This window comes from Syngnathus acus, chromosome 2 (assembly GCF_901709675.1).
Source record: "Syngnathus acus chromosome 2, fSynAcu1.2, whole genome shotgun sequence".
Taxonomy (NCBI): domain Eukaryota; kingdom Metazoa; phylum Chordata; class Actinopteri; order Syngnathiformes; family Syngnathidae; genus Syngnathus; species Syngnathus acus.
This window is the reverse complement of record NC_051088.1, coordinates 23,625,214-23,652,314: the sequence shown is the minus strand read 5'-3', so window position 1 is coordinate 23,652,314 and position 27,101 is coordinate 23,625,214. Positions and strand designations below refer to the sequence as shown.

The following is a 27,101-nucleotide window of genomic DNA, read 5'->3' as shown; positions in this document are numbered from 1 at the left end:
AAACCACTTCTGCATGACTTGTTTGAACCATCACACATAGGTACATGCAAACGATGACAACTTCATAGAAACGCATTTTTCCCAGACGTGAAGGAGTGCAAAAGAGAGAGAGAGAGCGAGGGAGCGGTGGTGGGGAGAAAGCGAGAAGGAGGAAGGGAGGGAGGGATGGAGAGAGACTGATGACAGCCTGCAGCCCCGCACGGGCAGAAAGCTCGTCGTCGTCTCCCGGACTGCGAGGAGGGAGAGACGTAAAGACAGTCGGGGCCGGCCGTTAGGAGTCCAGCGTGAGCGACTCGCTCCAACTCACAGGTGAGTCTCCTCGGCGGCATCTCGACAAGCTCGTCTGCCTTTTTTTCGAATAACAAAGAGCACATTGCGTGACAAACGGGCTGGTTAAGCTCAGTTAGGAAATGCCGCCGCTGAAAGTTTTTCCCAATGAAACAGGTGCATCCATCCATCCATCCATCCATCCATCGTAAGGTGAGAAAATGGGAGGAGATAAAGGCTTGTTTATCTCTTGAGTGACATGTGAAAAAGACCAGTGGGACTTTGGGGAAAAACACGGGCGAAGATAAGAGCCAATGTGTCCGATATCCCGTTTCCCCCCCAGTGTGGGTGGAGTGGGAAGGATTGGAGCAGTGGCTCTGCCAGCGTTATCTCAGCCTGCTTCACAAAGCAAGAGGGGGGGAAACATAAAGACGGTGAGCTCTTTTTTTTTAATGCTGCGCTTGAGGCGCACACAATGTTTGAAGCGATGTGCACACACAGCGTGTGGACACACTTGGAAGGCGACAAGCGTCTGGTAAATCCCGAGCTGTTTACATTTGCCGTTTTGCCTGCTTTGCTTCAGATTAGTTTGAGGCTTTTGTCGAGGCACTGACAATCTGTGTGGTACAAGATTGTGGAATGCCGAAAATATTCGAGGGACCAGCATCGATGTGCTTTGAGATGATCTTGTTGATTTTCGTCTGTTGTATGTGGAGGTGACGTTTGTTGATAACGCCAGCGAGGAGCAACTCCTATCTGATCGTGTATCTTAATCCAGCTACTTCTCCTCCATGTTAGGATGATTGTCTCCGACGCTGTTGCATCACGGGGTGTCATCTGTTGAGCAATGGCAGCGCGTTGAGGGCCAGAAAGAACGGCGGATGCAACTTGTAGGAGTGGGCTCTTTTGAAATTTCAATGAGGCGGGCCGGATTTCGGGTTCAAAATGAAAGGTGGGAGGTGTTAGGAAAAGGTTCCTCATAACCGGATGAGATATCACAGCCATACGTGATGTCGGCTGCACTCTGAGTGAGTGAGCGTTGCTGCGGAGTTTTTGTGAGTCTGGATGCAGATGCTGCGCCGTCAAAATGTCAACCTGTCAAGGGTTTTTGTCATGTTGATGAAGTCACAGCTCTGTCCTGACCCTGCCCTGTCTTTTTAGCAGGCATTCATCCATCCACCGATCTATCCATCCATCCATCCGTCCATCCATCCATCCATCCGTCCGTCCGTCCGTCCGTCCGTCCATCCATCCACCATCTATCCATCCATTCATCCATCCATCCATCATCTATCCATCTGCCATCCATCCATTCATCCATCTTCCATCCACCAATCCATCTACCAATCCATCCGTCCATCCATCCATCCATCCATCTTCCGTCCACCGATCCATCTACCAATCAGTCGTCCATCCATCCATCCAACCATCCAACCGCCATCTATCCATTCACCATCCATTCACCATCTTCCGTCCACCGATCCATCCATCCATCCGTCCATCCATCCATCCATCCATCCGCATCCATCCATTCATCCATCTTCCGTCCACCGATCCATCCATCCATCCATCATCTATCTATCCATCCAACATCCATCCATTCATCCATCTTCTGTCCACCGATCATCTACCAATCCATCCGTCCATCCGTCCATCCATCCATCCATCCATCCATCCATCCATCTGCCATCGATCCATCCATCCGTCATCCATTTATCCCTCCCTCCATCCCTGCCCCTCTCCATCCATCTGCATCCCTCCCTCCCTCCTTCCATCCACTCATCCATCCATCCATCCTTCCCACCTTCACCGCGCTCCCACCAGATTTGGAATGTTTGTTTGTCTCTTCAGTTGGAGTGAGCGTGCACTCCAGCACCCCCTCCCCTCTCTCCCTCCCTCCCTCCCTCCCTCCTTCCCACCTGCACCGCATCACCACAGAAACGGCTGATTCAGGAAGGGTGGGCGGGTGTCTCCGAGTTCTCGCCGCCGTGCCCCATACGGTGCTTTCACAGTACGCTTGTGCTTGTGTGCTGCTTTTATGTGCCTGACATGCTGACAGCTCAGGTGGCTGGCTCAAATCTTACACAATGATGTCAACACAACAAAGGCTATTTGTTTGCCTCCCTCAAAGGACGTGTACGCCATTTGACTGGATTAGCTTGTTAATACTCGCTAGATTTCCAGATGTCTCAGATGAGCTCCACATTTTTTTCGATCTTGTTGCAATATGATGATTGGAGATTCTGACATCATCTCCCTTGAATTGTTTTATCTTGATGGAGTGTTTTCCTTTCAGAATCACCCGCTGTGCGTTTAGAGACGACACTACGGTTATTAATAATGCACACTCCCCTGACCTGAACATTTAATAATAGATACACCGTGACCTTTTGCTTATAGAAGAGAAATCAAAACACAACAAGACAGAAATGAAGAGATTCGGTAATTCAATAATGCAGTTCTACTGAGAACGAGAAAGAGCGTCTGTAATTATATTTTGGTTTTTTTCCCCCCCCATCACCGTCGCATGTGCCGTGTTAAGGATTGCTTTTGTTGCCATGGCGATGGCTGCTGGTACAGTCACTTGAAACGGCGTATATTTGAAGGTGTCAGAACAAAAGATGAAAGTTGTTTCCACCGCCGCAGCCTATCCAAGCAGGACGGCGAGAGCTCGTCCCGCTGTGCCGGATGAAATTAAAAAAGGAATTTGCTCTCACCCGGGAAGTTATGATGGAGAGCAACTCGTTCCCCGCACAGTTGCTTTTTCTTTAAGCTCAATTCTCAACCCCCCCCCTATTGATTAGCGTCATACTGGTAGCGTAATGTAATCAAAGCGAATCCAGTTAAGCCATAAATGGTCGTATCTTCCGTTTCAATATGGACAAATGTGAGCTGGCTGCAGAGATTTCTCCAGCCCCGCAGCGTCGAGCGCTGACGTAGCCCGAGACTCCAGACCCGACCGACACCGGAGTGCCAGAACAAAGAGCCCACGGTGTCATCTCGGAAACAAAGTCGCCACAGACGGCGACAAAGATGTGGCAAAGATTGGGAGAGTGTGATATGATACCCGGGTGCACCTGCAGCTTTTCACATCAGGTAGGGGAGGGGCCTCCGCGTGTGTGTGTCCGGGGCCACTTCATACGTGAATATTCATAAGGGTGCAGTCGAGTAGATCTCCGAGTAATCACTTAAGTAGGTAATCAAGTTCTGAGTAACTCCTAACCTATGTATTTTTTTTTTATTAATAAATGAAGATAAAAAAATGGACCAAAATCATGAATATTTAAAAAAATAAAATCTCACCAGAAAGAGGGATTAAATAGAAAAATAGGCAAATTTAAAGTAGAGTTCTTGTAGGCTGGAAAGTCAACATTTCTTCTTTCATAATTCGAAAGGCAAAGACAGACTAAATGTGGGGCAACGGGGATTCTGTCTTCTCCGACTGAGTCATCATTGAAATTCTAAGACAAGTAGTTTGAATGAGCAATAATTATGATAGATTAGATAATAGGAATTAGGTTTTGAATTTTCAATTCACCTGCCGAGGCTGATTGTCTGATCCCGACACAAAAGAAATGCCAAGTCGAATGGACTTTTGTTGTAGATGAACGAAATGGCATGATATATTTTTTATTCAATTTTCCTTTGCTTCATATTTTGTCTTACTTTTTCACTCTTAAAACTATCGCGTAAAAAAACTGGACCGACCCACTTTTGTATTGTTTTGCACAAAAACAAGCCAAATTTCAGGAACAATTTGGGTCAGATCGATACAAGTTACCCAAATTTTTGAGCCAGCAGTTTTCAGTTTACGTACTGTTTTTTTTTCCATGTTGTCATCAGCCCTGTTCTTTGTATCGACCAATCAGCGACCTCCATTTCTTGTCCAAGTGCTCTTCGTTATATCGTCAGTTTGCTTATTTAGTTTTTCGCTTTACTGTCGTTAGTCGTGTCATGTAATGTTTCAATTCTACGATCTACGATTAAACTAAATATAATATTTTTTATATACATTCTCATCTTGTCTCCCTGCTTCTTTAGAATGGTGCCAAACATTTTAGGCGGTACATCCTCATATTAGATGACAGCATCTAACTCTATCTATCTTTTCAGTGTTGTCTCTCGGAAAGTCCTTTTCCTCGTACGACGTTTCAAATGTGATTGACCGCAGTGTTTTGCGGCAACGTGCGCATCAGCATTTTCTGTTCTATCTCTGGAGCCCAGAAAATGCTGAGTGGATCAATGAGCAGTTTACGCATGGCGCGAGGGAGACTGTCCAAAAAATAAATTACAATCTGCATCCTGCGGGGAGTTGAAGGAAAGCGGCCGAAGATGCGGATTGATCCACGTTCGCCCAGCCTTGCCGGTGGGACGTAAATATTGCGTCCGCCTTCGGTCGCAATTGTTAATGGAGTCGAGGTAATCTTCTGAGGTGCTACGCCGCCCCGAGGTTGCCGACTCGCTCTATCTTCAAACCGGTGACATCATTAGAGGTTCTTTTAGACGCGTAGGCACGCTCATTCAAAGGCCATTGGAAAGAAAATGTTCCGAAGTGAACGCCCGCACGCATGTACAATTGTATACGACAAATGTCAACAAAAATAATTTCCTTCCACGCGACCACTCAGCACTTTCATAAATGTCGTTTTAATATGTCACTCGAGTCAATCTGAGATGAGATATTCTTTGACACTGTTTATAAAAAAAAGTAAGATGGATGATCTTAAGCCTCCCCTGGTGGCAGCCGTTATGCATTCCATCCCCCCCGATGATTCATATTGATAGCTGCATCCTATCTGCCACGAAAAAATATCTCTTCACTCGATACACCGATGCCTCCCTTGGATTTATTTTAGTAATACGTTTCAACTAATGGCGGCACGGTCGTCAAGCTCCGGCCCTTAAATCATTCCGAAGCTCCAAAACCGCCAATCCATCACCGTCACGGCGCAGAGAAAGCAGTACAGAAAATGAATGGTCACTAATTTGGGTTTTGAATCAAATGTAAACATTCTGGAACCTTGCTGGATTAGGGCTTTGTTTTTCCCTTGCTATTTTTGTGCCTTTTCAGGAAAAAAATAGATGATTGACTGGTTGTGTGTTTTTTATGGTTTGGAGCTGTTGCACCTGCTGCTTTGCCATGCGCTTGGTAGTCCTGCAAATGTTTTTTTCTTTTCTTACTACTGGGATTGTGGCTGCATACTGTTTGGCTATTGTTTAAAGTCTGCTGTTTACCACTACGTGGTCAAAATTGACTTCCTTGCCCTCGTTATTTCGTCTATTATCAATTAGCGTTGCTAGCTTTAATTGTAGCTACATGCTATGTTGCATTAACGGGATTTCATTTTACTATATAAGTCAGGGGTGTCAAACACATTTTTTTCGCAGGCCGCATTGTAGTCATAGCTTCTTTCGGAGGGCCATTATGATATTATATTCATATTATATACAGTAAAAGCTACAAAACAAACTGACAAATCACTCGTTTTCAAATCAGACGAGTAAAAACTGGTCAAATGTAAAAAAAAAAAAAAGATATTATTCAAAGTGAAGACAATTTGCAATTCTAGTAATGACACGAATTGGATGCACAATTTGTCTTCGCGGGCCACATAAAATGCTGTGGCGGGCCGTATCTGGCCCCCGGGCCTTGAGTTTAACACCAGTGATATAAGTCATACGTCTGGTTAAGAGGTGTGTGTGGTCTTAATGTGCCCCCCCCCCAATAGTGCTGATGAAAAATTGCCCCCTCATATCATTTCAGTCGCCCCTCCCCGGTCTAGAACTTTGCCTGCAGCCTCGCTAGTGCCATGATACTCACAATGTACACCAAGTTTTCGGCCTAAGGCAATGAGAATTGAATTGAGCTTTCCTATCCTCCCATCTCACCATCCCTCACCTTTAAAAACTACGAGCAATAACTATTTATTATTTACTTTCTGTACAAACTTCATTCATGTTAATACATATACCCACATTGAACATACTGTCAATACGATTTTTAACCTTCATTCTTAGACTAATAGCTATACTGTAAATAAGATCTTTCACTTTTATTCTCAGACTTCCTTTTATTTTCAATTTTGTAATGTTTGCACTAGGAAGGGAGCAGCTCTCGGAATTTCGTTGTCCAACTAAGTTGTAAAATGACAATAAAGGGCATTCTATTCTATTCTTTTCTATTCTATTCTATCGCTCTCTCTCTCTCTGTAAAAGTAGAATTTACAAAGTCACTGTGACCTCACAAAGGCTGCCTGGCTGGCCATAAGTTTGCATCTAATAGGATAAAGTGAAACGGAAGATATTTTATCCCCAAAAGGTTAGTTCAACGTGACATCATCATGGTCCACAAAACACTCGGCGGGCTTCTAGTTTGCCAGAAAAAGACATTTTAATACATTTGAATGTTCCATTTGAGTCTTTTGGGGACATAAGCCACAGTGAACTCATTTTGAAATTGCTTTAAAAAGTTTACTATCGGACACAGTCAACTATCAAGGTTTTGATGATTTTCTTTGGTTTTGAATCATCCGGACTCACTCGGATCGTGTTCCACCGTCTTGATGAGCGGCGGCTCGAAAATGAGTAAGACAAGGCCTCCATCAGTCACTAATGGCTTCGTTGCGCAACTCACTCTCTGTACTCAAGAGATTCGATTGCACATTTGCAGAGAGGAGAAACAGCCTATGTTTATTTCAGATGACGTCTGCGCTGTTGATTTCAAATGGATCAAGGGGATGAATCAATATGGGAAGTGAGTTAAAGGATCCGAGTTATTCTTCAGATGTTCTCATTCTATAGAGACACATTTTAATTGATTTTTTGATACTCGACAAATTGAATATGGGTGCGGTGTAATTATAAAGCGGCGACGCATTTTTCTTTCTTGGCTCCAGACAGACGGCGCTTTGCGAAGCTGCTCTCATATTCAAACGCTTCAAGGATGACTGCTTTCGAATCTGCAGTTCGCTCATTAACGAAAACTTTTCCCTCGCCGAGGCTTTGTCTCCTCTTTTGCATTGTTATCCTTTTAGCCGCTTCATGTCGCCCGCCGCAAGTAATCGGCATCTCACGTTCCGTCCTTTCCCTTGGCTAAATCTCTTATCTATGCACTTCATTTATATATTTCTTTTATTTTTCCAAAGTGAACGCAACACTTATCTGGAATTGAGTGGGTATCATAATTGTGCTCAGTTTAACACACGATTCCAATACTGTGCTGGAGAATATTTCAGGAGGACATGTTGTTGCCTTTCGTGTTTTTCTTTTTTTTTTTTTTCCTCATTAGTGATTATTGTTATGCGATCATGTCTTTGTCAACCCTATGGATTTTATTTTTTTTTTTAAGATTATACTTTATGTGTAAGCAACAGTAAAGCGAGTGATAATACAACGTAGCCTAGCCGCTATATTTTTCTGCCGTTATTCACTTTAGCATTCCCCAAATAAATAATCTGGAGACACTAAGCCTGTCATGGCGAAATAATATTTATTCATATTTAATTATAATTATAAATAATTTTATTAGATATATTTATTTATTTAAATAATATTTGTTCATATTTAATTATAATTATAAATAATTGAATTATATATATGTATACTATATAAATGACGGGTTGTCTAAATTAATAAAGCGGCATAATCCATGCTGAATATTCAGTAATGCCTGATAGACACAGCTTTAATTACATGACTATAATTTGGGTTTATTATTTGGCTTTGCCTTGTTTGCCTTCTGTTGTCGCTGGGCAAAAAACAGTCGGGCCAGCTTGGGCAACACGAGCGATACCGCTCCGTGTTAAAAGTTTGAAGTGATTGTTTTTTTTCGTTCTTCTCGTTCAGTGACTGTGGTGTCAACGTTTTTTTGAATTTCAGTGAGATCAGCGACACAGCAAGCATGTCAGTTGTTTCCAGAAAGGTCTGGTGATGGCGTCAAACTCTTTTTCCTTGCCGCCATTGTCTGTTTTGGTCTTGTCACAGTCAACTTGGAGGCTTTGTTCATGTTGGAACAACGAGTGTGAGTCATTACTTGATTACTCGGGGAGCACAAAAGAGCCTATTTGAAAAATAATAAACAAAACGGGACTGAACAATGACAGCTGGAATGAATCATACCCAAAGTGGCTCTTTGCTCATTTTCATTTTGGGTCGAAGCCAAATTCATTATTATTACGATGTTAACCTTTCTGGGAAATTGAAGATTTTTTTGGGGGGGCATGGATCATTTGAATAAAAGTAGAACATTACAGCTTTCGGTGATATCAACTTCTTGTACCGATTCAAGTCTAGCGTGTCACCAAAAGACATTCGGCTAATGCAGACATGCGTAGCGGTCCTTAAATTCCGTTCCGAAAGCACACAAATTGAATGAAGCAGATATTTTTGTATTTCTCCGAATTTTCCATTTTCCCACTGTCCATTTACCCCCCGAAAAATGTATCATTGAGCTTTAAAGAAGGTCGGCATTCATTTATCAAGAAAGTCAAGCAGTTCTCGGAGGCATCGGTACAACGCGGCAGTGACATTGTCGTGATTCTAATTCAGGAATTGGGCAAAGTAAAGGACAGAAGCATTTCAAAGAGTTCACATGCTCCAATCGGCTTCTCTGGAATGATGTGGGTTTTTTTTTTGCGAGCAGTGGGAGGACGTGTAAAAATGCATAGCAACAGACTCTTTCTCTTCTCTCCTCTTTCTCCCACACACACACCAAGATACACCCTCAAGCGAAACACGTAAAAGGCTTCACACCAGAGGATTTGTTTGTGTGCGTGAACGGCAGTCAAGGGAGCGCGCCGCCCCGCACAGGTCACAAGCTCGGGTCGAAAGTCGCCTCGCGTGACTTTGCGGCGTCAGCGGCTACCTTGGCGTTGCCGCAGCAACACGTGGCCCGCCATTACACCTGATCAAGTGATCTGATGGGGGTGGGCTTGATGAGCCCAGGGGCGAATCCATTTCCCCTCGTCAGAAGCGTGGTTCTGGAGAGCGTGCTGAAAGCCTGCAATTCTATTTGCGGCCATCCTACACACAGTGGGAGAGGGGCTGAATGTGTCACCCTTTAATTACAGCATTTCAGCTTCTTGTTCTACAGCTGCAAGTACGAGAACCCTATTTTGGATTTCAGGAACACACCTCCAGCAATTAGCACGTCACAGCGTGCGTGTGTCTTACCTGGAGAGGATCCTAGATACAAGATCCAAAAAAAAAAAAAATCTGTCCTTCCAGCTACCGATGACAGCATGTGAGTAATGCGGGCGGCCAATTCGAGCGTGTTATGTTCCCAATTATATCGACGGTATTGTCACTCACTGCCAGATGAACCGCAGAGCCAGAATTCCTAGCGGGTCAACCCCTCTTCAATTAATTTCTTGTTAGTCCTGATCCATGTAAGCCACAGTAAAGAATTTAATCCTCATAACGGGATTATGAGTTGATTGGTGCTACATGAGAGACGGTTATTGTTGAAATCAAGGGCGATGCATTTCGGGTTTTGGTGTCAGGGAGTCCGGGCTGGTCAAGTGGGTAGAGTTTAGAAATTGCGAAATGAGAGGAAGGTGGGTCACTTCTGAGAAGAGGCGAGATGAGGCGTAGCGAGCGACCTCGATGGGGATTTTTCCACACAGACGTCGGTTGCACGCACAACATGCCCGACTCGTCTTCTGGGCGCAGAAGGATTAGGAAACAAAATGGAGGAATGAAGAATGCTTAAAAGATTACGTTGGGAAAGAAAAGGAATTTTTAACAGTTGATCTCAGGGGCGGCGCTAGGGCTGGTCATGGCCACTCTCAGCAAAATTTTAAATTGTGAAGAATTATTATTTTTGTCATTGTGATTTTTTTTTTTGATTTGATTTGAGTGACTGGGCCATCAATCACAGAATACAAAATGATCACTCTGATTAGCTCTTAGTTTGCATGAGATAGAAGTAGATTATGAGACAAAAACAAACAGATTAAATTGATTTCAACTTGATCCAGCTTGTATTTTTTTTCCCCATCATGGGCACCCCATTGAAAAATTTCTAATGACTCCCCTGGCTAACCTAATAAGGGTTACCCCGCAATCCGCTGGCCTTTTATCATCAAAGTGAGTCTGCGGGTGTTAACGTATTTACTCAAACGGGCTACCGGCTCCGATGCGGCCATTATCGTGTTTGGCGGATCACTGCGCAGCGTACAAAGGTCGAAGGAGTGAGTGAAAGGATTGTGCGTCTCAAAGCAGTTATTATCATTAATCAAACATAAGTGAGTTCAGAAAGGCAGGCAGGAATGCCAAGGGGTTGACATTTGAGGATGGCGCTAGGTCAGGAGGGAGGATCTCCAAATAGATGTGCTGAGTGCATACATAAGGCGGCAAAAGGGGGGGGGAAAGAAAATACACTTAATGGCTTTATTTCTAGCAGAGTCACCAAATAATAAACAGCCTAAATGTTGTGTTGTTTGGAATTTAATTCTTGGTAAGAAAATGGAGTCTATGAAGGGCGTAATCCAGGATTACCTCTCTCTCTCACACACACGAGATTTTTTTTACCAATTAATTTTCACAAGCACAACTGATACACTAACGCATTGGTGTCAAAGTCAAGGTCCGGGGGCCAGATACGGTCCCCCCAAATCCTTTTATGTGGCCCCCGAAGACAAATTCTGCATCAACTTCATCTGTCAATACTAAAGTTACAAATTGTCTTCACTTTAAAAAAAAAAAAGCAGATATTGCTAGCAATTTTTGATCTTTTCAAAATATTTGAACAGTTTTTACTAGTCTCCGATTTCTCAGAAGGAAATTATGACGACGATGTGGTCCGCGCCAAAAATGAGTTTGACACCCCTGCTCTAACGTTTCCACCAAAAATGCTCACACAAACACGCTCACAATTGACTAAACTGCTCTCACACTACCAGATCAATCTCCCACACAAAATGGTGTCACACAGACAATTGAATTTTTGACCCGCTCATCAACTCATCATATCGTTACGAAAAGCTTTCTAAAATGGACTTCTATTGGTTGCCCAGCTGAGCAATAGTTTGATATCTTGCTTTGGGATTTGGTGAAGCGTTTGATGTTCAACAGTTTTGCAACAAGGGCCTCGGGGCAGCCGAACCACTGCTAGCGCATAAACATTTCAAGAAAATGCGACGCAAGCAAAACGCTGTAAACCTCTTTCGGTACCGTGCTTGCACACTTTTTTTTTTTTTTTTAGAAGTCGTGCTGCGTCCGGAGACCGTGTTGCCTCTGAGTTCGGCAATTACCAGCAGCGATGGCTGAACGTCATGACTTGGTATTGCGTTAGCTGGCAATCGGGACAAGTTATTTCAAGAACAAAGCGAGTGGTTTGAGAGGATTCATAAATCCTGAATGTTGCTCAACCCTCACCAGGAGAGAGACGATTAATTTCCATGTGTTGGAACGATAATTACACACAGCGGTTGTTTACAATGGAATAATTGCCTACATGCAGCTCTGAGATTAGCTGACAACCAATAAACAGTCGAGATGATTTGCATTCTCTTTTGTGCATTACATGAGAGGTGGGATCACATTTGAAAGCTAGAAAAGTGAAATGACTTCATCCTCAAGCATAATGGTCAATCTGTCGTGTCATTGATTCTTATTTTGGAATGTTAGTTAAATGGAGAGTTCGCTGTGCTCACACTGCTGACGAGATTTGCCATTCATAATGGAAACAAAACAGCAGTGCTAGCATTTTTAAGCTAGCATTAGCGCTGTAAACAAGCCGACATTAGCTGCGGGTGCGAAATTAGTAGCATGACTTATTTGTAATGGAGTCTTATCATGAAATGTAGTTGGCTTGAATATTATTTGTGGAAACGACAACAACTAAAATTCTAATTTATTTCTGATTGGTTGTTTTAGGCCATGTGATTTCTTGATTTTTTTTTTTTTATTATTCAATGTTTTACCAGGTAAGCCAATTGAGAACACTTTCTCATTTACAATGGCGACCTTTCTTGATAATTAAATTAGGGGCGCTAGATAGGGCAATTTGTTCAAATTCTTTCTATTGTGGCATTTTTTATTTTATATTAATTTATAATCATTATAATCATATAATCAAAATAATCAAACATTTTATATATTATATATATATATACGTATATATCTTTTATATTTTTCCCAACAAATATATATATACGTATATATATCTTTTATATTTTTCCCAACAGGAAGTCAAATTGTTATGTAAGAGACACTAAAATTCCAAATCAACATTTTGCTTGTCCATTTGGACGAGCGCTGCTCTCAGCACATGGAGGTAAAAAAAAAGAGCATCGGTCAGGTTGGGAGCTTCAGCCGAGCACCTCCTCTAATGTCATCTTTTACATAAATAAGAGCTTTTTTTCTCTCCATGGTTTTCTCTCCCGCACACCCACACAGAGGCTGTCAGAGGCACATGAGGATGGGAGGAGGAAGGCAAGGAGGGAGGTGGGTGAAGCATGACACGTGAAAAGGGAAAAGCGTTGCTCTTAGCGCTGCATCTCCAGCCCTCTCTCCATTCTTTCTCCTCACTTTCCTCCCTTGCATATCCATTATGTGTTCCGACGCCTTTTCTCTTGCAGAATTTTTGATTGTAGCTGATCTTCCTTCCCAAAAAAAAAAAAAGAATACCTGCTCTCCCGTGAATCGCATCTCCCCACGGGCTCAGAGATGATGATGTTGATTAATCGCCGTTAATTCATGTGTAAATGAAAGCAGTGCTGATTGGATCTAACGGGGAGGCGAGGAAAATCATGATGAATGGAAAGATTAAATAGGAATTTATGATGTGTAAAACACAATACGCATTTGGCACGTGCATCCCTCATTATATACCCCCAATAATGCATGACGAGGAACACGGAAGACGCTTTTTTTTCTTCTCACAAGTCACTCTACGCACACACTTCCTTGTTAAATCAGTAACGCGTACATGTCTTCACATACCGAGATGATCCACACCAACCAGTTGCTACGGCAACTCAGCTTTCTCTGTCTCTCCCCCAACTGATCCACCATCGCTACTTTCTCACTCAAGTCCACTTTCGATGTCCAAACACGGCTTTAAAATGAAATGATCCTTTTAATGAGCTGCAATCACTCAAGCGATCTTCCACAAATTCATTGTTATCTATTTTAATCATATTGTTATTGTACTTCTCGGCATGAGACGATAATGTTGTGATTGTAACGATTCAGTAGCATAACAAAATGATCATGAAACAAGTTGATTCATTTCTTTTTTTAGGGTCATTTACTACTCAAGTCTTAAAGGGCATCACAGTAACTCATTCCAAAAGGCTGAATGTCAAACGAAGCAGCTAAGTGAATCACAAAAAAGACACACACGCTACCACTAGCTTAATGCTAACACGCGATGCAAAATGCCATTGACATGCTATCGAATGACATGGAAGCACAAATGTTGCATCAGTAGCATAGAGAACACAATACATGCTCACAGGCATGTATTATTTATCCTCTGCCAAGAAATGACCAAAATGACCGCATTTTACAGAATCCCTTATAGCAGTGATCCCCAACCTTTTTTGCGCCACGGACCGGTTACGTGTCAGAAATATCTTCGCGGACCGGCCTTTATATAAATAAATAATATATATATATAACTAAATAATACATTTGTATAAATAAATAATACATTTATAACAAATATATGAATACGATGAAATAAAATGATACGACTGGCATAAAAACAAGTGTAAACGACATTAAAATAAAACTCACCATTACATTGAATTAGTGGGAGCACTGAGCTTGTTTCTCAGAAACGAGCCGGTCCCATCTAGGCGTAATCGGAGACAATGACACCCGAAGTGGTTAAGGTTTGTCTTTTAATGCAGGATGCTTGGTCTCCATGTGCCGAAGCAGTTTTGAGGGCTTCATTGCCTCGTTAGCTAGCCTGTCGCCACATATTATGCAGAGTGGGCTTGGCGCGTCATTGTCTTTTAAATGCAGCTTTCCTTTTCTTAGAAGTCGTAGCCTCTTCTTCTTCCGGGCCCCTCATTGGGCTTTTTCCCCTTTCCGAAGAAGCTTTCCAAACATCTCTGTTTCTTGCTCATTTTTGCTTGCTTCGCGGGCTCAACTGAGGTGACATGTCACGTGACCGAGACGAGCGTCTTGACCTGAACCGACGGGTGTAATTGGGAGAGAATCGCCAATTTTTTTTACATTTTTCAAAATAAATACTTACCGTATTTTCCGCCCTAAAAGGCGCACCTAAAAACCTAAAATTTTCTCAAAAGCCGACAGTGCGCCTTATAGGCCAGTGCGCCTTATATATGGATCAACTGATGAATTTGTTGATCCATACTGGTTGTACACAGTGCTCTGCCAAAATGTTTCAGTACGTTTTAGTACGACTAGTAAATTACAAGGTCGCATCGCTTCCCAGCATTACGGCAACTGTAGTCAGGGGGCGTCAGCGAATAGCTGTTGTACCCGCGAGGCTATTTCATGTCAAAATAGGCTGCTCTGTTAATGTTTCGAGTAAATCTACGGACCGATATGGAAGGGAAACATAGGTAAGTAGTACCAATGCGTTAGATCGAACTTTAGTCAGTTCCGATCATTTTATAGGAGATCGTTTGAGAAACGCGATTGTTTACACTTTGCTGAGGCTCATGGGAGATTGCGAGCTGAGGCTCGTGAGACTTTGCGGATGGCTAATGCTATTGCGATAGCTGCTATACGTACCAGGCTATTTCATGCCAAAATAGGCTGCTCTGTTAATGTTTCGAGTAAATCTACGGATCGATATGGAAGGGAAACATAGGTAAGTAGTACCAATGCGTTGGATCGAACTTTAGTCAGTTCCGATCATTTTATAGGAGATCGTTTGAGAAACGCGATTGTTTACACTTCGCTGAGGCTCGTGAGACTTTGCGGATGGCTAATGCTATTGCGATAGCTGCTATACGTACCAGGCTATTTCATGTCAAAATAGGCTGCTCTGTTAATGTTTCGAGTAAATCTACGGATCGATATGGAAGGGAAACATAGGTAAGTAGTACCAATGCGTTAGATCGAACTTTAGTCAGTTCTGATCATTTTATAGGAGATCGTTTGAGAAACGCGATTGTTTACAGAGGGCTCGTTGGTTATTGGCTAGTGGATGCATACCGCAACCCTAGTCAACCTCAGTTTGATGCAGTATAGCTTCTATTTTATGCGCCTTATAATCCGGTGCGCCTTATATATGGACAAAGTTTTAAAATGGGCCGTTCATTGACGGTGCGCCTTATAACCCGGTGCGCCTTTTAGGGCGGAAAATACGGTACTCATTTTTGCTAGCTTTGCGGGCTCGACTGGGGAAACACGTCACGTGACCGGGACGAGCGTCTTGACCTGAATTAATTGATCGTCGATTGAAACAATTGTTTTGTTTTTTTTCTGTGTGGCTTGGCGGCCCGGTACAAAGTGACCCACGGACCGGTACCGGTCCGCGGCCCGGTGGTTGGGGACCACTGCCTTATAGGATTTATGAAATGCTTCGTCTTTGTAACTTCATGACTTGATTCTATCGTCATATACACCAGAAAGAGTTGAATTTTTTTTTTTACACTCTACTCATTTATGTTATGACGCACAATTATATGCAATTTTTCTTGTTTAAAAACAAACAGAAGCTGTAATGGATGAATGGCATTTCCATTCATCTCAATGGGAAAAGATGTTTTGCGATACGAGCAGAGTCACGGAATGAGTTAAAGTCATATGTCAAGGCACTATCGTCAACTATCCAAGAATTTGTGTAATAATATTGAGGCAGCAAGTCATTGTTGAAAACACTCACGATAAGTGGTTATGATTTATGCCATCAGACACGTTGGCTTTTTCGCTTCGGAACTTTCTCGATGCAGTGATGAATCATAAACACAAATTGGAAGCTCTCGGGGGATTTTAAATGTTACAGTTATTTGAGTGAAGATAACACGTAATACCGACAAATGTCATCTCCAGGAGCAAGGCTAACACTTAAGAGGCAGACGTTTCGCTTGTCAGAAATTATCTAACCATTCCATTTTCCTGTTCGGCTCCGCGAGGGGTTGCTGATATCAAACTGTTCGCCAGACACACCCACTTGCACACCGCCACTGAGCTGGAATCGATCCCACCTCCGTCGTCAGCGACCTTGTCAGAAATTAAATTGAGAAATGTCTGCAGATCCTAATTTCATATACTGTCACACAACATGTCCAATCTATACTCTCGGCAATCAGTCAAAAACACCCTCCGCCCAAAAATACACACCCACTCGCTTCGGAAGAATGAATCGATCCAACGCATGTCTCCTTGAGGAAATTCACTTTTCGAGCTCGCTTGTTGGCTTTTTGTGTCGCTTGAGAAAGGTTGGTAGCCTTCTATGGCGCCCTTTGGTCATTGTTAGAAAACTCGGAATACGTCATCGGGTGTCAAGTGGGAAAAACGTTGACGTGCGATGAAGTTCAGACAGCAGCTGTGGAGCAACAACATCTGCTCACGACGCTTATCCACTTGGTGATGACAATTAAAGTCGAAAACACTTGTAAGTGAAAGCTAATCTGTATCGGGAAACAAGCTCAGACAAAGTGAAGTGAAAGGTCAGTTGCAGGATTGGAAAGTAAACGTGTTAAAACGTTAGTAGTGCTCAGCCGCTTAGCAATCGTGAGTTTTTGTTTTGGTAAGTCACATTTGAAGTGATGTGGGGCTGCCAAATGGGTTGTTTGCTTGCCAGTGGGGCCGTTGTCGTTGCTCGACTGAAAAAGAACAGCCTCGGGCTCAAGGTTGCAAACGTGTTATCTTTGCTGACAAAGAAATAAGCAGCATTTGTGTTTGAGGAATAAACCGTTCTCAGCTCTGCTTGGATGGGGGCCGGCGGATCGGCTCGACATCTGCTGTCATATTTGGGGAAACGCTTTGACGAGATCATTTTAATATCGCGGGGTTTGGCATAAGCAATGCTAGCTGGCTAGCGAGCTAGCTAAGATTAGATAGATAGATAGATAGATAGATAGATAGATAGATAGATAGATAGAGAGATAGAGAGAGATAGATAGATAGATAGATAGATAGATAGAGAGATAGAGATAGAGAGATAGATAGATAGATAGATAGATAGATAGATAGATAGATAGATAGATAGATAGATAGATAGATAGATAGATAGATAGATAGATAGATAGATAGATAGATAGATAGATAGATAGATAGATAGATAGATAGATAGATTTTTTTCATTGTTTCCTTGTAATTGAAGGGTCTCATAACATAAAATGTCAGTGCCATCTTGTCTCATTTATTTTGCTGGCCAGCCATTGCATCAGTGCCAGCAATCTCAATCTAGCCATTAAATATAAAAAGGCAAATGGCTCCTTTGTGTTTGTGGGCACATGTAGAATTGGCAGTGTGATTTGGCGGGCTCCACAAAACCTTTTGGTGCTTTTATCGCTTGCCACTAAATATGCGTGGCCCGCATGTTGCCTCGTAAATGAAGAAAATAAACACTAAAGCGCCTCCATCTCCTCTCATCCCGTTTTTATAGTTCTGACTCCCTTTTGCTTTTTTTTTTTTGGTTGCGACCAGGTGTGCAAACCTCCCCTGAAGCAAGGTGTGCAACGGAGCATGTTGTGACAGCCATGTCTCTGGAGATGGAAAAGACCATCACCAAGTTGATGTACGACTTTCAGAGGAACTCAACCTCTGATGATGACTCCGGATGCGCTTTAGAGGAATACGCCTGGGTCCCGCCCGGCCTCAGTCCGGAACAGGTACACGCCCAATTGACTCCTTATTCATGTTCCACGCTGAGGAGATTTTCATCTCACATTTGACACCGCTGTGCCGCCGCTCTCGTATGCTCCATTAGCTAATGTGTTTCTGTCCTGGAACCAGACTGGAACGAATTGAACTAAATCAGAGAGAGGAATTTAATTATTTGCCCCATCGGTGTGGCATTTTCCGAAGAACGCTATGATGGCTAATTCGCTGATTCCCTTCATGGTGCTTCAAGAGTCTTTGGCCTGTCGTCGGTGGGGCGGGGTCGATCAAATCCCTACAACGAAGCTGTCAGGCTTTTCGTGGAAGAATAATTGCAATGACATTGTTTTGAGGAGGCAATGTTAAAGCTGTGTAGCAACCCCAGTTCACATTCAGGCGGAGTGACAAGCGTGGCCAAATGAAAAGCAACCCCATACTGATTGACTGATTACAGTGTTTCAACAGAGTCTGTGATGCAGCGAACAAATGGCGCCGGATCGCTCTAGCGAAGAAGCAATTTCCTCCCCAGAAGCAACTGGGCAATTTGTATCGAAATTTGACAGAAAGACATCACATCAAAAACAAATTGATGATTCTTATTTTCAGCCGGATTCACTCTTTGAAACTTGCCGATCAAAATGGAAGCCAAAGGAATGAAAGTGTTTGATGTCAAGGAATGAGCGGATAGTTAATTGAAAATGTGCGTTAAGGAGTTTGTGCGTTCGCGGGCTAGAATGGGCTCATTTGCAGTTTCGGTTGCTTTTAATTGTACGCATGACCAAGCTCATTTCATCGATTGCCAAAGAAGGAGATAGCGTGTGTGTTGCTTTAAGCGGTTGTGCCAAGTTTAGATTCATTTCGAGGGCATACTAAAAACATCATATAAGATAATATAAAAAATATATCTAGGTAGATATAAAAATAATATAACATGGGGGATCAGGAGTGACTTTGATTGGCCATGACTGAAGTCAGAGGTGACCACTCCCACAACGGCGCAGCCAACATCGGGTCTAACCCACTTCCAGATGCGGACAGGATTTACGGCTGTCGTGAAAATGGAGCACTCCGTTAAATGACGTGCCAATAAAGATGAAGATGGTACAAAAGGCCAACATCAAGGGACCTTTTTGTTTTAAAAACAGCATTTTAAAAGCCTAACACTTTACTCTTGTTAACTACTATTTATTCCCATGAAAAGTTTCAAATTCACATTTTTTAATCTTCCCAATTTTACTTCAATAGCTGCCTCAAAGGGGTTTGTAAAAACTTCTTTCCTTCCTCCATCTTCACAGTGAATATTGCGTCCAGTTAACTTCTACTTACCCTTCTCGCAATTTTCTCATTTAGAACTCGAGTATATTCCTCGAAATAATAAAGGCCACCACCTTTTGTCTGTATCAGGTGCATCAGTATTACAACTCTCTACCAGAAGAGAAAGTCCCGTACATTAACAGCCCCGGGGAGAAATTCCGCATCAAACAACTGCTGCATCAGTTGCCACCGCATGACAACGAGGTAAAGCATTTTGCAAGTCTTACAACAAAATCCTTTAAAGCCATTGTTGTTGGTGCCTGCATATATTTCGGATTGGTCACGAACTGTCTTGTCCAGGTGCGTTATTGTAACTCCATGGAAGAGGAAGAGAAAAGAGAACTGAAGCTGTTCAGCAACCAACGCAAGAAGGACAACCTGGGCAGAGGCAACGTCCGTCCTTTCCCCTTAACCATTAACGGGGGCATCTGCGATAAGGTATGAAGACTCGAGGAAAATGTACCTTGAGATGCAACTTACAAATCCTTACAATACACCCATCTTAAATTGATTGTCAAACTAAACAGAAAAGACCCAAAAAAAACTTACAGCTAAGGAAACCACATACGATAGCTTTGCTAGCTTATGCTAACGCTAAATAGCATCAATGGCGCCATGCTACAATCCTTATAAAACATGTACAGTAAGCACTATCGCTCCCATTTTGGAGCTAAACAGAAAAGACAAAAAAAAAAAAGTACACTTACAGCTAAAGAAAGCGCATACAATACCTTTGCTTATGCTAGCTAACGCTAAATAGCATCAATGGCACCATGCTACAATCCTTGTAAAACATGTACAGTAAGCACTATCGCTCCCATTTTGGAGCTACCGTATTTTCCGCACTATAAGGCGCACCGGATTATAAGGCGCACCTTCAATGAATGGCCCATTTTAAAATTTTGTCCATATATAAGGCGCACTGGATTATAAGGCGCATAGAATAAATAACTCAAACTTGCTCAAACATTAATGCAATCACAATATACTAACACACGAAATAGTGAAAACAATAATATATCAATAACTCAACGTTGCTCAAACATTAATATCACACAACACACAAAATAAACACGTAAAGCTTATTTTAATAAATTAGCCCTCATCCACGAATCCATATTGCTCCATATATAAGGCGCACCAGATTGTAAGGCGCACTGTTGGTTTTTGAGAAAATTTGAGGTTTTTAGGTGCGCCTTATAGTGCGGACAATACGGTACATTTGGGGGGGAAAAAGTTGCAAACAAACGGTTAAATGGAAGTTTTAAAAGCTTTTTCAAGCATTGGCACTTTTTTAATGAAAGTCTGTAACCCTTTGCTTCCCTCTTTCCTCTCAACCAGTGCGGCGGTCAGTTAAAGGGAGGCGACATCGTGGTGTTTGCCGCCAGGGCGGGTCACGGAAAATGGTGGCACCCGAATTGCTTTGTCTGCTGCATGTGCGAGGAAATGTTGGTGGATCTCATCTACTTCTACCAGGACGGCAAGCTCTACTGTGGTCGGCACCACGCCGAGAGACTGAAGCCCCGCTGCTGCGCCTGTGATGAGGTGCGCCTCTCCGGGCCCGGTGCCCTTCGCTGTTGGAAAAGGCTCTGATTTTTGGAACTGCTTGGAGCTAGTCTGGTGTGAAAAGATGGCTCAGTGTTCTTGCCGTGTCTCCGAAAATCTGCTTGTGTTTTGATGTACCGTATGCGAGGCAAGCAGGCAAGTCACGACAACAAATTCTCCGTGGAAAAAAATCACTCATTAACGTGTTGTAGTCATAATAACGAGACTGCTTTTAGAACGAGGGAAGTTCTAAGTTTGGAGTTATAAATCTGGGCACCGCGTCACTTTAAAATTTTGACTTCCCGCAATTATACCAAAAATTATTCATCTGTAATTTTTTTTTGTCAAATCATTCCAAAACGTTCACATAAGTGTAAAATTCCTCGGTAATGATTGTTATTATGGTAGAATTAAAAGCAGGTGAGTGCGCTATAATGAAGAGTCGGTTGAACTTAAATATAACCCTTCATTTAAAACCTTCCAAGGGAGAAATGAGTCACATTGATTGTCTCTATTCTTACTGCTCTCCTGAATGTGACAACCATTCTGCGAACAGGATCTCGTAATAAGGCCTTTTCACACAGCAAGGCACAAGGAACATATTCATCGGGTTCTACAATAGGACGGCGTGAGGACGCAATGCCTGGTGGCCCCCAACATATGTCCTCAAATAGGAAAATGTTCTATTTGAGAGAGCCATTAGGGCGAGGTCAGGAGGGCATATCCAATAAAAGAGCAACTGGCTGACTGGGGAAGAGAAGCCTCCGGGTCACTTCCTGTTTGGCTGCTAGCCAAGTAACTTTTTGAAATATGGGGAGCAAGACAACCAAATGTAGTGTGAAATGTGACATCATCTTTCTTCATAATGATCATATTCGATGCTCACGTTCAAGCACAAACGAAGCTAAATACTCAATCTATGGTTTGCTGATTAGCTTCAGTGGAGATGATGTTATGCAGTAAAAAAAAAAAGAAATGCTTACAGACTTGTCGATTTCTGAAGTCATCTGGGATAGGATAAGCTCCAGTGGAACAGAAAATGGATGAATGGATTTTATGAAAATAAAATGAAATTCAGCAGTCAGGTGTCAAAAAAGTATCTCACTTGGAATAGAATAGTCCAAAATGACCTTTGAATTGAAACGGTGTTTTTCCACATAGATCATCTTTGCTGATGAATGCACTGAGGCGGAGGGCAGACACTGGCACATGAAGCACTTCTGCTGCTACGAGTGCGAGACCACCCTGGGCGGTCAGCGCTACATCATGAAGGACGGCCGGCCGCACTGCTGCAACTGCTTCGAGTCCCTTTACGCAGAGTACTGTGACGCGTGCGGGGAACATATAGGTAAGCAATGTGATTTGATTTCAATCACATGACCTTGTCTCAAGACATTTCTTAAAATCACACCCGAGCAAACCTCTGATTGAAGACATTTATCCAAGCAAGAGCGGGCATTGTAAGCCACAGCTGTGGGGAGGCGGAGCCAGTGCAATGAGACGTAGATGCTTATTAAGTGTGACCCATTCTTGTATCCAGATGGGATCTGTGAATGATTATTACTTGCTTGAGATCAGCAGCAAGGTCGGAGATGTGCTATTTGTTCATCATACCATGAAAATCAAATTTCTAATGTTCTCTGTTGTTCCTTAAAGGCATTGACCAAGGCCAGATGACGTATGACGGACAGCACTGGCACGCGACTGAAGAATGTTTTTGTTGCGCTCACTGCAAACGTTCTCTGCTCGGTCGTCCCTTCCTGCCAAAGCAGGGACAGATCTTCTGTTCACGGTCCTGCAGCGCTGGACAGGTAATAGTTCTCACGACGCTGTTGAGAACCCTCCGATTTATTCGCAGTCGCTGATTGTTTTGTTGTTCGAATCAGGATCCGGATGAGTCTGATTCGTCCGACTCCGCTTTCCAGAGCGCCCGATCCCGTGAATCTCGCCACAGCACCAAGATTGGTAAAAAGGAGCGCAGGAATGCCGAGCAGGAACGGAGGAACGTCGAGACCCGCCATTCGGCTCCGCCACCGATGCCTGACCGTCTGTCGGCTGAAATCGATCCGCTGGCCGCTCAGATGGATCGCTTAAGCGTATCGGCCAGCCAGACTCCGAGCAGGACGCCTAACCGCACTCCCAGCCGCACACCGAGCCGTACTCCGAGTCGCGCCCCGAGCCTTAACCAGGTGTGGATGAGCAGAGATGACCCTTATGTCCCTGGTGCCTTTGAGGGACCCCAGCGAGAATCCTCCCCCACCCCGACATCCGTTCATCTTTTGGGTCAGTGTAACGCCAGGCAGGGCTACAACCCCAACGCAAATGTTCATCCTCCAGCCCAGAGTCCCGCCAACCCAGGAAAGAGGCCTGATTCCTGGGGGAAAGAGCAAGGCAATTCAAAGAGGACACCTATGGCTGCTCTAAGGGGGCACTCCTTCAACGATAACTGGATCCACCATAGCCAGGATGAGTTCAGACCTAACAAGCTACGCACCCAAATGAGTTTCAACGAGATGTCGAGCCAGAACCAAGGATTCCCTGACAAGAGGAGCATTAGCCTTCATGGATTTCAGAGAGACGGAAGGCCTCCGCTAACCAGACGGAACCCCATCAATGCCATGAGCTTCAATGAGCCGCTGACTCCATTGGAACAGACACCCCGCGGCTCCACGGACTCCATCACTGTGTCGAATGCTACAGGTAAGTGTGCACAATCTGCCCCAGTTCCAAATGGCACGCTAATGTGAAATGTGCTCTGTTTTTAGCAGGCAATTCTCTGGATGGGGTCAGCAAGCGTCAGGAGAATTTGTCCAGGTTCTCCATGCCTGACCTGAGCAAGGATTCGGGTGTAAATGTGTCTGAAAAGAGCAACATGGGAACTCTTAGCTCTTCGGTCCAGTTCCATAGCACGGAGTCGCTGTCCTCTTCTCGTCCCTTTAACAACAACATGTACACCCCGCACAGGGTGGGCTACCCACTGCAGTACTGGGATGGCCCACAGCCCCTGGCTTTTGACGGCAAAGGTCGTGTCGGGGTGATGGGCAGCAGCGGCAACTTGCGAATGGCTCCCATGAGCGACAGAATGCCCCGTCGACTCATAAGCGGGCAGGAACTGGCATCCCAGAAACAACAGGCTCAACCCAGACGTCGCAAACACCATCGGGGGCAGCACCGCAGCGCCCGCCACCACAAACGCTCCCGTCGCTCTCGTTCGGACAACGCCCTGCACCTGGTGGCCGACCGACCGGCTCAAATGGCGGAGCCGCCGTACCATCGCGTCCAGGAGGATTACGACCGCTTCCCTTCGGGTCACGCCGCCCGGGAGCTGTTCGGCCCGGAGTCCAGCGGGTGCCGACAGCAGCCCCACCGACCGTGTCCCCGCACCACTTCTGATCTCACCCTGCAAAACGCTGGCTGGCAACCTGTCGGCTTGGGCGGGCCATGCTGGGGCGACGGCTACGTGGAAGCCGCGGACCCCTGGTGCTCCAGCTGCTCCTCTTCCTCCGAATCGGAGGAGAACGAGGGCTACTTCATGGGCGAACCCATCCCGCGGCCCGTGCCGCTGTGCTACATCAACAACGAGGAGCTACGCCATCGCTACAGCCCCTCTGGAATGGGCGCCCACCACGGACCACTGCACGGACCCATTCACGGCCAGCTGCACGCCCGCCAGAGGAGGAAGAGCAAAAACTGCATCATTTCATAAATTTTAGACATAAATAATGGTGAGGGTATAAGTGGAGGGGTGAATGAGGTAAGAGAGACAGATGAGGAGACCATAAAAGCAACAGAGAGTGGGTAGCTGAGTGTGAGATAGTGACAGCTAGTATGTGTGTAGGGGTGGACGTAAAGAGACACTAGGCCTATTTTTCATGCTGTGAGGTTACACAACTCGGGTAGTGTTTGTGTACACCTACACGGAATGATCTAACCACAAGAGGAAGCTCGGTTGTCTTACACAACGCAAAACAAAACAAAAGGAATGTTTACAACGTTGGATGCCAACCTGACGACGAAGCACTGCTCAATTTGACTACTAAATACGAAGGTGGTCAAGGTAAATAAGACTCGTTCTTGACTGTCTGTGCATGTGTCCGTGTTCTAGGAAGATTGAACAGTTGCTTTACCGGTACATTAAGAAACTGGAGTGATGTCAGCGTTCAGAGATCGAACTGTGGCGTTCAATGTATCAATGTGGACAATGCGGAAGTCAGAGTGTCGGGCTAGCGACGGCTACGTGCTGGATTCCGAGCCGTGTCGTCGGTGGGATCCCAATGCTGCTGGAATGGAGCGTTAGCTCGCTAGCCCGGTTAGCACCATGTACAAATAGTCTGTTGAACTTTGTGCTCTGCATAGCCGACTCTCCATGCTTTACCGAGGACAGAGCGCCGGGCGGCCGGCCGGGCGGGTGGCCCCTCTGCTCCTTGACCATTCAGGCACAGTAACGTCAGGTATGGTCCCGTTTTCTCTTCTGCGACATGCTTTGTTTTTTGAGAGTAACTTCTAGGCAAATAGGAATCAAGATAATAATGCTAACAATAAAGAAATAATAACCACTCTTGCAAATAAGAATCTTACGGAAATGAAAAAGAATAGCTATTAAATGTTTATATAGTAATACACATATTAAAGCGATGGATATAGTCATGTAAATGTCATGTACATATGGTCCTAAATATCTCTATATTTTGTAACTCAAGAATCATTCTTTGTATAATATCATGTAGAGATAGGGATTCTTGCATGTCATTTAGTTGTTGTCGCATACTTCAAATAAAGTCTACTTCTACCAACGACCAATGAGGCGTATTTCCGTCGCGTGTCGGACCTTTGATGGCCAATCCCAAAATCAAGTCAGTCGTGTTCGGTCGAACTATGAAAGGTTGCGGAACTTGCACTTGTCATCGGGTCAAATCGATTTTCCTTGGTTTACACGCAAACACGATTGTGTCTTTAACGAACGAATGAGAGCAACCTGAATTCCAAGCGGCAGTCACACGGCATCTTGTGAAAATGATTGTCCTCAATACATGTTTCCATGGCATCTGCGGAACGATTGCAGCGGCGACTCAATGGGAAGCTTGTGCAATTGTTATTTGCCGACAAGTTTTTGATCTATCTATTCCGTTACCAGGCGGCCTTGGTTGCCCTGCAACTGGGAAATGGAAAAGGAGGCCATTTTGTCCACCGGGTGGGTGGAAAAACACGCGGCCAAACAATAACAAGCAAACACGTGTTTATCCTTTGCACTGGAGCTGGAATGTGGAAATGAGGTGGGAGAAAATATCCGTGTTTTCTCACCATACAGTATCGCGCAAAACTAAGGTGGCCATTTTCCGATGAAAACCAAGCGAGTGGTATTTCGTTTCGATTCAATACAAATCTGAATTTTTACATCTGATAAATCAATTGTATCCAAGTAAAACCTTTGCTTTTGGCAATTGTGAATTCCAAATGGCTGCCGCATCCTAGCACTTCAGATGACAGATCCCTCTGGTGTATTGCCACATTATAAAGATCATTTTATCTACAACTCATGTTAATGTTTAAGTTTCAATTTGGTGCCTCATTTTTCTTTTTCTGCACATCAAGGGCTCTTTTTTTTATATTTAAAATGCTTGAACAGCGGAAATCATACGCTCCTTCCATGGCACAATGATGCATTATTGATTTGTTTTCCATTTTTCGGAGCTGCTAAAGTGTGCTAAACAAGCAAAAAGATAGTAACACGTCCAAATCAAAGTGAGCCGCCTCAGGATAAGAACATTCACATCAATATCAAGGCGAGAGAAAACAAACGTTGCGGGTCTCCGAGCAATTTCTAAACTCTTCCCTGTCAATCTTGAGTGTTTGTGTCTCGCTGTTTATAAGTACAACTTCTCCCAGGTGTGTGTGTGTGTGTGTGTGCAACTGACACACTACCTCATCCATCGCTGGCCGCCCTTTCATGCTCTCAGATTAAGGGATCTTTGGTTTTCCCCATGCTGTATTTTCTGCCTTTGTTATGCCACTCTCGCTGTGATTCCTCCTTGCCAGGCTTTGGTTTTGCGGCCGCTTTGAGGAACCTGCAAAAGAAAACGGTAGCAAACAGTTGGACTGTTTCAATCAGACAGTTGGCGAGAGAGGGATAACGATGAGCTGGTAATGACTCAAAGATGAAAGCCAAGCGCCACATGTCGATTTGCAACAATGCACCAGTGAATTGCGAGCTCGTTTGATGG

At 44.0% G+C, this 27,101-nt stretch overlaps 1 protein-coding gene across 3 annotated transcripts; it reads left to right on the top strand.

The window, feature by feature from the left end:
• The first annotated feature begins 144 nt into the window (after positions 1-144).
• LOC119117016 (prickle-like protein 2) lies at positions 145-25,680 on the top strand. Of its 3 annotated transcripts, XM_037242946.1 has the most exons (10): positions 147-309; positions 12,667-12,714; positions 17,848-18,032; positions 19,426-19,539; positions 19,636-19,773; positions 20,677-20,880; positions 22,042-22,228; positions 22,537-22,691; positions 22,767-23,580; positions 23,646-25,680. In XM_037242946.1, exons 3-10 carry the CDS (start codon positions 17,901-17,903, stop codon positions 24,584-24,586), a joined length of 2,685 nt encoding a protein of 894 aa, XP_037098841.1. In that variant the 5' UTR covers positions 147-309; positions 12,667-12,714; positions 17,848-17,900; the 3' UTR covers positions 24,587-25,680. The 3 variants fall into 3 exon arrangements, with proteins under 3 accessions (XP_037098850.1, XP_037098841.1, XP_037098833.1); XM_037242955.1 differs by lacking the exon at positions 12,667-12,714 and having other exon boundaries at positions 145-309; positions 23,649-25,680; XM_037242938.1 differs by lacking the exon at positions 12,667-12,714.
• Positions 25,681-27,101: the final 1,421 nt, after the last annotated feature.